At 44.5% G+C, this 16452-nt stretch overlaps 1 protein-coding gene across 4 annotated transcripts in view; it reads left to right on the top strand.

The window, feature by feature from the left end:
- Positions 1 to 16452, top strand: part of CAMK2A (calcium/calmodulin dependent protein kinase II alpha) — a 109867-nt gene that overhangs the window by 17351 nt on the left and 76064 nt on the right. For all 4 annotated transcript variants that reach the window (XR_008328940.1, XR_008328941.1, XM_053377020.1 and 1 more), the window contains exon 2: positions 2656 to 2750. Coding sequence is in view for 2 of the 4 variants with exons in the window: in XM_053377020.1 (XP_053232995.1) it covers positions 2656 to 2750 (95 nt within the window). In the remaining 2 variants the exon portion in view is untranslated. The remainder of the gene's footprint in view (positions 1 to 2655; positions 2751 to 16452) is intronic.

The raw sequence follows: 16452 nt of genomic DNA, 5'->3' as shown, positions 1-16452 counted from the left end.
CATCAGGGGTCAATGAAGTCTTGGCATCTACAAATCCACCAGGATATGAACTGTATGCCTGATGTGGAAGCATCCTGTAGGAAGCATGTTTCATAATACAGTTTCACTTGTGGGAAGCCTGGTGGCATCACAAATCATCATCTTCTTAGCAGAGCTCAAAGGGCTCTGCCTTTAACCCGCTCTTGCTTCTCTATGGAGCATTCCTTCTCCAGCCACTGTGGATGCACTAGCCTAATAAATGAAAACGACCAGTCCCATAAAAGACTGTGGTGCAGTGAAGTTGTCACAACAGTTAGGATCCCAAGGGGATGCAAAAAGTAAAGCAAGTTTTGTATACCTGTGGTTAGGGTTATGGGGTGGGGTACAAGTTTTATTTCCAAAGCTTGAACTTGCATGTGATTTAAGCCAGAAGGTAGTACAAACCCCCAATATCCACAAATTTGGGAATTACCAGCCTCACTCCCTGAGTCCCCTAGACAAGCCTTCCTTGCACACCTTAAACTAGACATCTGTCCCCAGGTACAGAGGAGGATGTTGCCATCCCCAGTGCTGAAGTAGGATTCAGCTGTCAGCCAAACTGGATTCCATACATGGAGTGGAGGACACCACCATCTTTGCCTCTGACAGAAAAATATATCGGCCAGGCCTGCTTGACTGACAGGCACAAAACAAATTATATGAAATAAGCAAGCCTATGCAATTTTTCTTAACCTGGCATAATTTATATAGACCGCAGAATGCAAGTTTCTATTTCTTTAACATGAGAATAGTTTAGCCCTGGTAGCTGCTGTCGCTATAATCTTTGCCGCTAGGTCATATTTTAAAATTTCAGCAACATCACATTCAAGTTGGGTCTTTTGCACAAAAACTGCATTGGTGTCAATCTTTCCTTCATTAAAATGCATTATTATTGGCAGGCACTGACTGCCATTTGTACCAAGAGACATTTGATAAGACAGAAGGTGCTTAATGCTTTCCACCAGTGGAAAAAGTCACTGTTCAGGGGGAGGGGGGAGAAGACAATGTGAAAAATTGGAAGGGGAAACATGCCAAACGCTTGAATGAAGGAGACAAATTGTCACTTTTTATAACGGATTTTTTTTTTCTTTATTACATCCACATTGCTGATTTTTCTTTCAAATGCCATTTGAATGGGAAAGTTTCCCTAAGTGGATCTAATGCACACTGAACCTCTCTGTTGGGAAAATCCCCACCCCTCACCTCACCCCAGTGTTTCTACTCAAGCTAGTTATCAATTTCCACTTCAGCCTTAGAGTATTGAGCCAGAATGTGAGGAACCCAAAATCAAATCCCCCACACAGCCGTGAAGTTGAATGGGTGGCCTTGAGCAAGCCATTCATTTTCACCCTAAACTACCCTACACGATTGCTGTAGGAATCTGTTTGGGATAGCCCAGTTGGTAGAGCATGAGACTCTTAATTTCATGGTTGTGGGTTTGAACCCCACCTTGGGCAAAAGAGAGTTGCAGAGGGCTGGACTAGATTACCCCTGTGGTCCCTTCAGACTCTACAATTCTATGATTCTATGAAGGTCATGAAACTAATGTGATACATTAATGTGATACAGCCAGTTCTTCCCATTCCCCCGCCCCCTGTCACACTCAGAATGTGTCAAAGAGATAGGAAATGGCACTCATTTGGGGTAGGTAATGTGTTGAAGATAGAGGCAGAGCTAAGATTTGGCAGCTGTGGCAAAAGGAGAGAAAGTGGGGACCAGAGAAAAGGGAAGAGTGCTTTGGTGAAGGGGATTGGAGGGGGTAGGAGTTAAGATTAGGGGTTATCATAAGGAAAGGATGAACTGCTGCAACCTTCTAAACACCTGACCATTCTCTAGAGCAGTGGTTTTCAACCAGTGTGCTGGGGTGCCTTGAATGATGGTTGGGGTGCTGCGGGCAACACTGGCTTCTGTCCCTCTTCCCTCCCTTTCCTCCTCTGATGCCCTCTCACATCTCTGCCTCCCAAAGGCTTGCACAGCTGTTGGTTGCAGTAGCCCTGGCTACAAGCTCTCAGGGCGAATGGTGCTTCTGGAGCTGGCCAGGGGGTGCTTCTCAGGCCCCAGTGGGGTAGTGGGAGGATCACCTCTCTTTGGGGCAGGGGGGCGTGCAGCTCAGAGACCAGGGACAGCAGCTGTCGCAAGGAGAGGGGAGAAGAGAGGAGGCTGAGGGAATACCCCACAAGGGTATTCAAAAAGGGGTGAGGGGCTGCCGGCTCTGCAGGCAAGGGGTGACCTAACTGGGCTCCTGAGCCCCACAGGGGTGCCACAGAAAGAATGTAGTTGGTCAAGGGAGCCGTGGACCCAAAAAGGTTGAAAACCTCTGCTCTAGGTTTTAATGTGCTGTTAATAAAAAGAGGAGCATCAATGACTACTGATCATGATGGCTTTATACTACTTCCAGGATCAGAGGACACATCTGTTACCTTTTTGTCTTGCTTGTGGGCTTTCCAGAGGACCACTGTGGGAAACAGGATGCTAGACTGTGCACGGGCCTTTTGCCTCCACCAGCCTGGCTCTTCCTAACGTTCTTTTGAACATTCTCACTTTTAAACATGTAGGCATGTGGGGCACGTGACTTTATTCGGCAAACATCTCATGTATTGGGGGTTTCTCCCTCTCTTCTCTTCTTCTCTCCAACAGAGGTGCTTTCTCAATTGTCAGGAGGTGTGTGAAGGTGTTGTCAGGACAAGAATATGCTGCCAAGATCATAAACACCAAGAAGCTCTCAGCTCGTGGTAGGTGCTGCCTGATCTTACTACATGTTGGAAAGGGATTCCTCAGACCTGTGTGCTGCAGTGAACGGCACTTATAGTAGCCTATATATATTTACATGCTTTGGGAACTGATGTGGTGACAATTGCTACAAGCACATGTTTAAAGGAAGAAGTCTAGGCACACGTTTTCATACATGCTAGAACCATTACTTTTACCCATTCATCCATCCTTTTAGTGTAGGATCAGCTGGCACCTAGGAAGGTAATCCCCCCCCCCCAGCTGTAGAACTAGAGTGGCCACATGCAAAACCCTGCATGTGACTGAAAGCCATACTTTCCATCAACATTGCTGCTGCATCTCCAACAACCCCTTTCAATCCCTTAGCCCCAGCCCACAGGACAGCATTTAAAGCAAAAAAAACCACCTTTGGATATTGTACGTTCCCACCTCCTTGAAACTGATGCACAGTGAAGATGAGAAATGGAATGAGAATAGGACAGAGGGAATGGCCTTCTTGAACTGCTAGAGAGATATATATGGTTACTATCCCTTACAATCCCTGATCTAACATTTGAACTGCAAAGAATGCTACGTGGCTAGTTTTCCAGCCTTCCCACAATTAGGTGGTTGCTTTTCCCATTCTATGGATGGAGAACTGAGGCTCAGATAGTTTCTTGTTCTGAGGCTAGGTATAAACTCATAGCTTTGGCCTGTGCACAGTAACTAGTGGCCACACTGCCCCTTTAAGGCTTTTGAGGTTTGGGATTTTGTGCTGTCAACACAAGAGACAGTTAAGAAAGAGCAGCCAGCACCCAGTTCCCAAAGAGATTCTTTCTTCAATTATAACAATCAGTTCAGGGTTTCTGAATTACAGGAACTTTGCAAAACTATTGATTCTATTACTGTGGCGAAACAACTCTAAAATTTTACAATCGCTAGCCCTTCTTGCTTCTTGTAGCTAAAATACAACTTTTATTGGTTTCTCCAATTACTTTTAAACTAGGTAAAATCAAGAGTGTTTTCGCACATCACTTTTGAGCCTCTGTCTCGCTATTGTTGCTAAGTGGCAGAGAGAGCAGAGGGACAGCATTTGCAATGCAAATAGGCATTCTGGTGAATACAAGTTTTACATTCATAATCATAAAGCCTGCTTTAAGAGCTGCTTTAGGTTTTGTGTATGAAAACACTCATAAGAAGCAAGTCATCTTTCCTCCAGGCATTTTTGAAGAGCACATTGTCTTATAAAACAGCAAACATACAGACAAGCCGCATCAGAGTAGCATTACATGGTGAAATCACCACTTGGATAGGTGTCAGTAAGCAGAGGCTTTGGAGAATGTCAATTATCTCAGCCTTGGTGATGGTTAATGTCTTGATCTGCCTGCCTTCCAGTAGAAAACCCATGCTCAAGGGCCAGTCAGAGCTCCTGTCTTCAAACCCACCCTTTGAATGGTCAAGCCCTAAATGCTTGCTGGTGGCTCACCCTCATGCCCTTCCTACTTCAATCCCCAGGACAGGACTCATAAATTTGCATAGCATGATGTTTTCCCTCATGCTTCCTAGTGGGACTTGAAGGAAGTTGCCACCACAGTTTCTGTATCTGTCAATCATACTTTGCATGCAGGAGGTCGGAGGTTCAAACTCATGTTGAGAAAGACCCCTGCATGAGGATCACTGCCAGTCAGAGTAATAGAACAATATTGATCGATAGGCTGATTCAGCAGCCACACTCAAAATATTATGTCTCTGCACCTGCGCATAGCCCCTTTGTTTCTCCTTTTGTCTGAATGGGCAAGGAACCCAAGAAGTCACATTCAACCATAGTTTCCCATTACATCTGAATTAGAATTATGGTTAATGGCTTCCAAACAAGCCAAGATCTGGAAACTAGCTTCATATTCTGGCTTGTTTGGATGCTATTAACCATAGTTTTCTGGTTCAGATCTGATTGGAAGCTAGGGTTAAATGTGGCTTGTTTGCTCATTCAGATAAAAGGAGCCTCAAAGCAGTTTGACATGGATGCATGAAGCTCATTAATATACAGGCAACAACCGTTTTGCACAGGGGTTGCATTCCTGAAACCGCCCCCCCCCCCATTGGCATGTAAGCCTGCCCCCAACCCTGTGACACACCCTTTTCTGTATATTTCTGGGTTGCAGCAATGCGATCTTTGAATGTTTGCAAACCGGGAGTTGCATGTATACATTTTTGCCCTTGCCTTTGACACCTGAGATGTTTATAATTTAGGAATTTTAAATTTTTATAACCACCCACAGGACCTGCTAGTGAAGGGTAGGTAATAAATATAAAAATAACAACAAAGCTCATTAAGGCTTTGTCCAAACAAGGCCCAGTGTAAGGGAGCTTCATAAGCCTCTCCATTTACCTCTCTGTGCTGCCCTGGAGAAGTGGGATGGGCTGTCCGTCCTGCAGGCTCCCCATGCAGAGAGAGGGAATCTGGAAGGACTTATTTAGTCAGTTAATTAATATGTATTCTCCCAAACATGCCTGCTGTCAAGGGGATTCAAAATACCACCTTCCATTTAAACCTATTAAAGTGGTGTGGCATTGACTCTAGAAAAGACACAGTCAATCAGTATTAACCTCATATTTTAAAAAGGTCATAACAGATTAATTAATGCGATGGTTATAAACCTCTGCACAGGCAAGTGTTCAGCAGCAATGGAGCAGATTTCCCTCAGTCTTTAGGGGGAAGAAAAGCAGGGAGAGAGATATTGCTAAACATCCTTCTGCAAGAGATTCCTCGGCCAAAGATGCAGTGCCCTGGGCTTAAGCTGTGTCACAGAGCGTAGTCCGGGGACAGCAGCCAGCCAATTAGGTGACAGAGGAGCCAAAGAGAGGGAACCAGATTGTGTGCAATGAACTGCAAAAGGCAACTGAGGAAGTCAGAGGAAGCTGGGTGACAAACCGTCTGAGGCCGGGTCTCTGGGGTTTCTGTGACAGAGATCACCAGAGGGTGTGGAGGGCAGTCAGGTCAGCTGTAAGAGTTGCAGAGTCTGCTTCAGAGGGCAGAGACAACCTGGGGGCCCTGTACCTGCGAGAGAAGCATAATTTGAGACTTTGAGTTAACAGTGGTGCAAACAATGCCGTGTATGCTTAGTGCAAGTTGAAGAAAGCATGCTCATCGTAGTTTTTACCTGTAGGAGTACAATAGGTTACTCTGAAGAATAACTGGGAAAAGGAAATGCCATTTGCACCCAGGTGGTGGGGCTCATAGTTCAATGGTTAGAGGACACGCTCTGTGCTCAGAAAAGCCCCGTGTTCGGTTTTCTGCATCTCTGGTGGAAAGGATCTCATGTTGCAGGACTGGGAAAGACGGCTTATTTGAGGCCATTGGAGCCGCTGCTTGTCAGAGAATATGCTGGGCAAGATGGACCAATGCCCCAAATAAGTCCGTATGGAATTAGATCCCCAAATTTCAATTTTGGCACTCTGATTTGCAGAAGACTGTATTCTAACTGAACGCCCACTCTGACAGTACTCTATTTGAAAGAGCCTTCTGTTCGTAAGGTGTACAGACAAGTCCAGTCTAAAGATAAGGAGCCATAAGAAGGGGAAGCAGCAGGGGCCTGAATGTTGTTCATCAACAGTTGGCAGCTGGACAATAGTTTTAGCAGACACACAGGTCACCTGGTCAGTCTTCCCAACTGATGTATTGCATTTCTATTTCTAAATTTGTATATTATATAATAAAAATGTAGGAGTGCTGTCATGCTGCAGTTTGCTTGGCCACAGAAAGGTGGCACTGCAAACCACAGTATGATGAAAGGCGGTGGGTGAATCATGGAGGGACAGCCAGAACAGGCTGCTGCAGCTCCCGCCCCCTGCCCCAATCCACAGGCTCCTTCGCCTGCCACTCCTGGGGCCCCTGCCTCCAGGATCCACACCTGTAGGCTAACTCGCACCCCTGCTGGCCAGCTTCGTCCTCCTCAGCCCACTTGGGGCTCTGCTGCTTCTGCCACCACCATTTAGGATGATGAGTTGGGCTGTCAGGAGCAGCAGTACAGGAAGGAGGAAGGTGGCCAGTGGCTAACCCCTCTGGTAATCTGCTGCCGCCGCCACCGCCACCACTGTATCTGGTGGTATATTACGTGAAAAATGTGTATATATTAGCACGTGCAAATTTCATGCAAATCTGTCTCTTCTGTTTTGGTGATGCATTTCCTCTTTTTTAGTGATAGGTAAGTGACCACCCTAGCTAGACCAGACGGACTGGCTCCTATTGGAAATATTAGATGCTCTTGTAACAAGTTGAGGAGTTGCCGCCCACTACTATTTCAGGTCTGTGCCTGTTCCAACAGTTCTCCAATTCATTGAGGGTGCATGATATAACTGAGACTTCTAATGCACTGAGACCTTTGGGCATGTGCTGGAGGCCAAGGGTGGCCAGGGATGTCCTTAGCCATGTCTTAGGTGTCTTTGTACATATGGTGATTATAGAACCCATTCCAAATCATCTAATCTAAACTGGAGTTCAGGTAGACAGAAATGGTCTCATTCTAAAATATGCCAGAACTACTCATATCATAGTGTACTGCACCTACCTTTGGCTGTTTAGCATTGAGTTAATGCTGAGGAATCATTTTCATTTGGTAACCACAGTTATTGCTTGTTTACTTGCAAAACTGCTGTAGACTATAGAGCTTTCTCTCGTATCTCCAGTCAATGAACTAATGAGAGGCAAGCCAGGGGATAATAAGCCTATCACAGGTGTCTGCTCCTGCTTAAGGTGATTTTGTGAAGTGTTCCCTATAATAACTATTCATGTCAGGAGCAGAATGTACGCATAGGCAAAAAGAGGAATATTACTTCGTTGAATAGTGCTAATCATTGCTGGATCAAAGGTTTAAAAAGCCATATGTTATAGATTTTATTTTATTTTTCTTCTGTTGAAGCTTGTTTTACATCAGTGGATAGTAAGGAAAATGGAAACCCTAATAAACTCTCCCTTTGTTCTGCCTTTCCTTTTAATTTGCATTTACTACTCTCTCTAGCTCTCTTCAGGGGGAAAAATGAGTGGGCTTGACAAAGTGATAATTACCGAAGGAACATTATCAGTCTGTGTTATGAAGCAAGGTTAGCAAGCCTACAGTGGCCTTTTTTGATCTTAAAACCCCATCAACCTGTACCAACAAAGCCATGACAGTCTGTTACACAGAGCTTCCTCTCACATAGTTTTTGACATAATTATGTGAATTTGTGTTCTCAACATCACAATATGCCATCTTTGATCAGGAACCATGCAAATGTGTGGAACTATTTCTCACCAATGTGGGGACAGCTCCAGGTGTTCAGTGGAAACACTCTGCATTTGGACCTCACCATAGTTGGTTCCAGCTGTTATTTCTAAGAATTAACTTTGCGTTTGACTTTCATCCTCCCCAAATCATGCATTTTTCTGGATTTTCTGGATTGAGTTTCAGAAGCACAGAGTACGTGCCTTTGGTTACAGGACTAGTTGGCGACATAGGCCAATATGAAGAGATGAATTGGGGGGGGGGGATGATTAACAACAACAACAAAAAACCAGGATGATGGAGTGATATCATTTTTAACTAATCTCATACCTGTTTTCTTGGAATGGCTGTATATTTTACATTTCTAACATAAAAAATATATCTCTCTCAACAAACTGAGTGGAGATGAAAAGCACAGTAATATTAGAAAGAAATATCCGAATTCAATGGCTTGGGCATTCAGGCCAGTAGGTTGCTCAGTCTATCCAGGATTGACACTTGACAAACACATATCAAAAGCAGGATAGAGAAATAAACATCCAATGGTTTATATTGCTGGGTTTTCCCTTTTATCCTTTTGAATGGGTTTGAGCAGAGAGTCTGTGGGCATGCCCAGGTGTCATTTTTATTGTGCATTTATGATTATTTATGTTCATGATATACGGGATCTCACTTTCAACACTGTTTACATTTGCAAAAGTTTCAGGGCAGACATAATGCTTCATTTCCAACCAGTGCATGTCCCATAACTTCCTGATAAAATCCTGTAATTTTTCAAACCAGAAATGTTTCAGGGTTCTTGTTTTTTTGAGGTGTGTGTCCTGTTTTTGTTGCGCTATAGTGGCGTGAGAGTGCTTTTCTTAGATGACAAAATTGAGGAAGCATTGCAACAACCAATAAAGCAGAAGTATGTGTGGCTGGTCTAGTATATGTCCCCCACTAGTGTATTATTATTGCGTTCCTGTTATGTTGCAGAATCCACCCTGTCCCAGTTCAATATTCAAAGGCTCATGCTTCTGAAAAGGCAAATGAAAGATTATGCATAAAGTGTTTGTTGTTATATACACAGTTTCCATGCAAAGCATTCAAGACTGATGGGTTCCCAGTACAATGGGCCTATCTTGTCTTGGTAGCCTACAAGGGCAGGACAAAGCCAATGGAGGTATGGGTCACCAAGCGTGCCCCCCCACCTCCAAATGAAATCCAGTGTTATTTCTGTTTAAAATCAAGTATAGCATTCCAGTGGCTTCCACGTCACACATATCACTTTACCTGGATCAGAAAAATTAACAAAAAACTCTTTAAGGTTAACTTGATTTTTTTCAGGGAATAATACAAGTATGTATTTGTCAGCACTGAATTCCTTGACTCTCCACTTGCTCAGCTAGCAAAACAGCTGTTTCACTCCTCAATCCACTCACCATTCAAAAGTCTTGTGACTTTTATTCCTTTTGTGCTATGAGTCAGGAAGCTGCCCATTCAGCTCTTTCTTGGTGGCCTTAGCAAGGCATTCTCTCTAAGCTTCAGTGTACCCTACCTACTATATGGGGATAATAGCACTCCTTCGCCTTACGTTGTTGTCGTGAAGGTTACAACGTGATAATGCACGTGGTGCTCTTTCAACACTTGGGAGTGCTTTACAAATGCCGCATATTACGATACTTATTATTAGCATTCGGTGAAACTTTTCTTCTTCTTTTGGAATGTTTAGAGAGGACTGTAGGCTTAATTCCTTTTGGATTGTATGTGCGCAATACATTTAAATTACAGTGGTACCTTGGTTGTCAAACTCTTTGGTACTTGTACGTTTTGGCTCCCAAACACCGCAAACCCAGAAGTGAGTGTTCTGGTTTGTGAACGTTCTTTGGGACCTGAATGTCCAATGCTGCTTCCACAGCTTCTGATTGAGTGCAGGAAGCTCCTGCAGCCAATTGAAAGCCGCGCCTTGGTTTTCGAACGTTTTTGGAAGTCGAACAGACTTCCGGAACAGATTCCTTTCGAGAACCAAGGTATGACTGTACATTTAAACACATCCCACCCAAAGAATCCTGGGTATTGTGGTCTGTTAAGGGTGCTCGGAATCTGGCCAGGTCCAATACATTTTGAAACTTGAAGTGAACCACAAAATGGCATTCCCCTCCCCTCCAGAGAAAAAAGATGAGTGAAGATCTACATCAGGAACAAGGGGGATATAAAGATCTGCATCGGGATCTCGACTGCTACATAGTCTTCGCTGTGCCTTATTCTCAAAAAAAGCACAAACCCTGGGTAAGCGCCTGGAGCCCCTGGAATCTCGCACTGCTCATGGAGACTGGGGTGGCGTGTATCACTACTGTTATGCCCTATACTCCCTATAGAGCTATATAAATTACAGCATAGCAGTCCGTAAGTTGGCTTTTTCATTGCCATTCCCAGGAGTTTAGATTCATGATTTCCACCTCTGCATACTTGAGAGCCGCAGGCTTAAGCTGCTAGTCATTTCTCTTGGGAGTTATCCCAGCAGCACTCCATCAATACCCATTTCTTGTGGCAGCTTAGTTTGATGTTTTCTGTCAATATCAGGCAGGCTGCGTGTCAGAAAGGAAATGCCTCTAAATGCAACTTTGGGGGAGTTTGAGAGTCAGAGGACAAAAGCCTTCCAGCTATGGAAGATTTATTGGTTGGAGCTCTAAGCTGGGAGGAACTGCATTGTGTTTCATAACTGGATGGCATTCAATGTAGAGCATATGAAACTGAATTGAGCTTTATATAATGTGTTTCATACCCGAGGTGTCAATACACTTTATAAGGCAGTGAGTAGGAGCAGTAAGTGTGCAAGCAAACAAGAGGAGCCTGTATGTGCGCAGCTGTCACTCAAATGCAGCTTTTAAACTTTCCTTCTTGCAAATGGAAGGGCTGGCCCAAGGCACCGTCAATTATTTTCCTCCCAATAATTTTCACAAGTTCCTCAACTCCCACCTGAACAATCAGAGAAACATACTGGGGGGTTTTCTGACATCCTATTTACTGTATATGGTTGCCAGCCAGTCATGATATAAATCTGACATTTCTATAATGCTGCAATATTTATGTTCAGCCTAGTGTGATGGAACTTATGCTTCAAAATATCTGTGGCATGTTCCTCTGCAGAGATTTTGTCCCATTTCCCACTTCAAAATGCTTCAAAATATCTGTGGCATGTTCCTCTGCAGAGATTTTGTCCCATTTCCCACTGGTTTCCTCTGTGGCAATGCACAGGTAGATAATTTGCCAAAACATCTAGCTGCCTGTACTTCCTGTAGTCCTGGTGCAACAGAGCTTTCTGGTGTACCTGGAAACATTCTCAGGGCTGCCTAGAAATTTCAACACCACCAAGATACTACTAGATTAAAGCAACAACAGAAGGGTCACCACTAGGGTTGCCATATGTAAGTGTCATGACGCAAGTGTAGATTTTGGTGAATTTCCTTAAAAATAGCTCAAAAACTTCCAGCAACTTCTGTGTCCAGATGTTCACTTTTTGAAATATGGTGGCCTTAGTTACCACACATAAATGAATATGAATGGAACATGACATGGGCATAAGGGCATGCCCATGACTCTGAAAGTAAAATTAGATTTAGCATCGTTACCAAAGAAATGCATTACACTGGGTTGGGGGAAGTCAAGCAAATAGCTGGGAGATGGCTACCACCACTCCAAATTAAACTAATGATTTTAATTGTCTTGTGCTGTTTTGATTAAAACAGTGAAATGCAATGCAGTTTACACCAAGCCCACTGATATGACATACAGCAAAATGAAAGTGCATAAATCCTTTCTATACATGTTTTAAAGGGAGAAAGTAGGGAGACGCGGAAAGATGGGGAAGGGCAGTGGCTTAGTGGGATGGCTTTGCATGCAGAATATCCCAGGTTCAGTCCCTGGCATCTGCAGGTAGGGCTGAGAGAGAGACTCCTGCCTGAAACCCTGGAGAGAGGCTTCTAGTAGTCAGTGAAGACAACACCGAGCTAAATGGACCAATGGTCGGGTTCCGTAGAAGGCACCTTCCTATAATCCTGTGATACATCTGAAAAGAAACTCATGGTAGGTCATCAAAGTGCCCTAGGAATAAAAAGAGCTTCAGAAAGGAAGGCGTAGGAGTTCCTCCATCACAGCAACAGGTTGTCCTCTCAGTAAATACAATGTAATAGCTAGGTGCCCAAACTGGAGCTTGACAGGCACCACCACTGAAACCTTTCCTAGACTCCCTTTCATTGTCAGAGTGCTCTAAGCAGCACCAGCAACTAAGTCTGGCTGCCATTTTTAATTTCCCACAATGCCCCTGTCATAGTGTTGCTCTAGGGAACTGTGGGGAATTTAAACAGTGTCCTTCAGACGGCTGACATTGCTTGAAGCACTGATTCATTGCCATGAAATCTGCCAGGGCCTCCCTTAAGAGAAGGGGACCTACTGGAGGGTCCTTTGCCCAGGCCCCACTCAAACTCGGAGCAGGCCTAGATGAAAACCATGTCAATCATTTTGGAGAGACTGTATAGGGATGTCATAATTTTTGGTCAACTGTTACATATCACTTTACGAGATTATCAGATGACTCATTTACACCTCACGGCTGCCTCATGGAAGCCATTTTGAATTTTGAATTTCTTCATTACAGAGGATGCCACTCCATAGTGAAATAACTGGTGTGCAGCTGGATTTCAGATCTATTGGGGCCAGGGAGCTATTTGTGGTGGCATGGGGAAAATCCCTGATCTATGTGGCAAGGTAGCTCACGACTCATTACATGATAGCGACTCCCTTGTGGATGACCAATGCGAGGGCACCTCCACAGGTGAGCTGCACCATGCATAGCAGACCTCAGCTGCCAAAAAGTGACCAGGCTTTTCTCTGTCAAAAGAAGCATCTTGAGTTCCGCCCATTGCACATGAAGAGGCAGCGTTAATGGAGAAGGAATGGCTGATGCCTGTGTGCTGCTGCTTCTTTTGGGAATCATTTTGACTTTGTTTTCTGAAAATTCAAAGTGGGGGCGTTCCCTTCAGCAGAGCTGCTAGTACTTAATTAGTGTGAATAAGAAGCCTGGAAATGGGCAAAGCTTTCCCTTTGTTTCTTCATGACACCATTATTCATCTCTCCAAAAGGTAAAAAAGAATGAAATAAAGGAGCTACTTTCAGGCCCCCAAAATAGAACAGTACTTTGCAGGCTTCCCACACACAGCCCTGCCAGTGTAACACAATCCCCAGAAACCACAGCATTGCAGATCTTCCAGCCTTGGTTCATTGCAGTCTGTTGGAGAGACCGACCTGGTCCTCCCACCTCCCAAGTAGCTTCAACCGGTGGGGTGAAGTGGACAAGTATGTTAGACTGCAACCAAAGAGACCTGTGTTCAAATCCATGAACTTCACTGAGTGACCTTGGTCCAGTTGCTCACTCTTAGACTTAAACCGACTGCCACACAGGATTATGTTGAGAATGAAGTGAGAAAAATGCAGGCATGGTGGAGCACTGGAAGAGGGAGAAGCCTCTGCTGGCAATTAGTTTAGATTTCTGGAAAGGATGAGGGCGTGGCAGAAGAAGAGGAGAAAGGGTGTAGGTGGTGGAGGGGTGGCAGAGAGGGGGAGAGAGGAGGTTGGTATATTCACTGCTGGCATGGGGCTATGTGGTCATTGACATAAAAATCAGACCATTGATCTATCTGACTCAGTATTGTCTACACTGACTGGTGGCAGCTCTGCAGGGTTTCAGAGTGAGAACATTCCTTGCTGTACCCGGAGATGCCGGGGATTGAATCTGGGACCTTCTGCATGCAAAACAGATGCTATGACCCTTCCCCATAGAGGACAGGTGTCTGCTGCATGATGTATCACATTCATCATATCCAGCCACAAGGTGTACTAGATTCATAAGAGATTCACTTGTCCGTGTTGTTCTGGTGACCTGGAAGGCTGAAGGAGCCATTTAGACCTGGGCATTGCACATCCTGCAGATACATTCGCTCCTGACATATTTCACAGGTTTATTAGTATTATTGGCTGATAAAATATTGTGTGTAGACTCTGGCATATCGAGTCCTTTTCATTTCTAACTCAACTGTTATGGCGCAGGACTTAGATAACTTGCTGCCACTGAGAGCAGATGGTGTGATTCTTCTGAAGGGTGCGCCCTCCTGGACTGAGTGCTTCGATGCTCCATGTGAATGCAAGTTGGCAGCAGGCAAGGAAAGGAAACACAGCAGTCTCCAGATCTTTCAGGAAGCACAGATTGAGTTACATTATTTCTTTCCTCTCCACCTTAATCCATCCCCCGTTATTTTTAAAATCTCCCCCCCCCCTTCCCCTCTTCTCAGACTCACAGGAGTACATCCTTATAGCAAGAAACATCTACAGTCCTCTGTGCATTTACTCAAGAGCAAATTCTGCTGTGCTCAATGGGGCTTAGCCCCAAGCAAGTTTGTTTCAGATTGCTGCCTTAGGTGCAATTCAGATGAAACAGGCAACCATGGTTTCTCACTATGTGAACAAGGCATGGTGAGCCTTGACTTCCTGTTCAACTCCTGTTTCATGCACTGGATTAGAAAATTGCTGCAGGAAATTATATTCACAGAAAACAAATATTTCCCCAGTTATTGGTGATGTCCAAACTCAAGGAACTGTAGTTTAAAATATAATTACAGTGGTACCTAGGGTTACATACGCTTCAGGTTACATACACTTCAGGTTACAGACTCCACTAACCCAGAAATATTACCTCGGGTTAAGAACTTCGCTTCAGGATTAGTGAGAATTGCCAGGATCTAACTGGGCTGGGATTGAACTAAATTGTTGCATGCATGGAACAGAGTTGGCTCATGCAACTGGACTTTCCCCCTCCATCTCCTCATTTCATGCACCTCCTAAATATACTTTTTGGGGGTGGGGGTGGGGCCAGAACAGGTTTCGGTTTCAGATACAGACTTGCTTTCACTGCTCATAGTTTACAAACCACACTTTCCTATTTCAATGAACTATGATTAGTTTAAAACTCGTAACTGGATGTTCCCAATCTCCTTCTCTGTGTGAGGGAGGGAGGTGGTGGGAAATAAGAGCCTGAAGTTTGCTGTGGTTCATTTGCATAGCAGAAAAATACATTGCTAAACACTGTCTGAATCAAGGCTTAAGTGTACTTTGCAAATGACCTTGGATAAATAGCTATTGACGCATGGCAATCCTTTTAAAGTCGGCAGGACAATATTCCTGGATAGCCTGCTCCACTGCTATTGCTGTGCCTCTGCATGCTACCTGGGGAACTAGGTAAGGGGACAGCATCATTAGAGGCACTTTGGCTGTCAGGGAGAGAGTGGGATGCAGGCCAGGTTCACCAGCTGCAGCTTCCCTCTCATTAGGGTCCAGCAGTCAGCCAAGTAAATTGCAAGCTTCAAAGGTAGCTGATTACAGTGTAAGAAAAAGTCCTGCTAGTTCATGCCAATGCCTCACCTAGTCCAGCATCCTGTTCTCACAGTGGCCAGGTGCCTATGGGAAGCCTGAAAGCAGGAAATCCTTGCTTTTTACTTGCCCCATTAACAGCACAATTAGACTGCAAAGCACCCTCTCCCTCGCTGCAATCTGACAGGCAGTGGAATGGACTCCACCTTATAATGCATAGCGTGTGCTGTCTTAAGTATAGCCTGCACACCTATTTCACCCACAGAACCCTGCAGAGGGCAGGGTACAGTAATAAGAATATTCTGCTCACTGATCCTGTACAGTACCCTGCTGTTCTTCAGAGCAATCCTCTTTCAGGTGGTCAGGACACTTGCATATATGAATGCATGAAAATTTGTGCTGAATCAGACCAGAAGACTCATCTGCTACACTATTCTGCTTCCCACCATGGCTAACCAGATGCCTATGGAAAGTCCATAAAAGCAGAACGAGAATGCAATGGTGTTCTCCTGTTCATGTTCCTCAGTGACTGGTGTTCAAAGGCATGCTGCTTCTGATCCTGAAATTAGTATATCATGACGAGCAGCCACTGGTAATCTTATCACCCACAAGTTTTTCTAAGCCCATGTTGAAGCCACCTAAATTGGTGGCTAGTACCATGTCTTCTGGCAGTGCATTCTAGCTATGTGGTGCGTGACTCATAGAATTGCAGAGTTGGAAGGGACCCTGAAGATCATTTAGTCCAACCCCCTGCAGTGCAGGCATATGCAGCTGTTTCATATGGGGAGCAAACCTACAACCTTAGCATATCAGCACCACTATCTAACTAACTGAGCTATCTAGCTGATTGATGTCAAGAAGTATGGTACTTCCTTTTCTCCTGATTCTCCCACCATTCAGCTTCATTGAATGAGCCTGAATTTCAGCATTAGGAAAGAGGGGGGGGGAGGTGTTCTGTCCACTGTCTCCGTAATATACATAATTTTATACCCCAAATCATCTTTTTCTCGATGCCTTGGATTGTGATTATAAAAGATGCATAACATGAATTAATGTAGGGTAT

Source organism: Podarcis raffonei, chromosome 2, assembly GCF_027172205.1.
Source record: "Podarcis raffonei isolate rPodRaf1 chromosome 2, rPodRaf1.pri, whole genome shotgun sequence".
In the NCBI taxonomy this organism is placed as follows: Eukaryota; Metazoa; Chordata; class Lepidosauria; order Squamata; family Lacertidae; genus Podarcis; species Podarcis raffonei.
The sequence above is the reverse complement of the archived record's forward strand: the minus strand, read 5'-3'. Positions and strand labels throughout refer to the sequence as shown.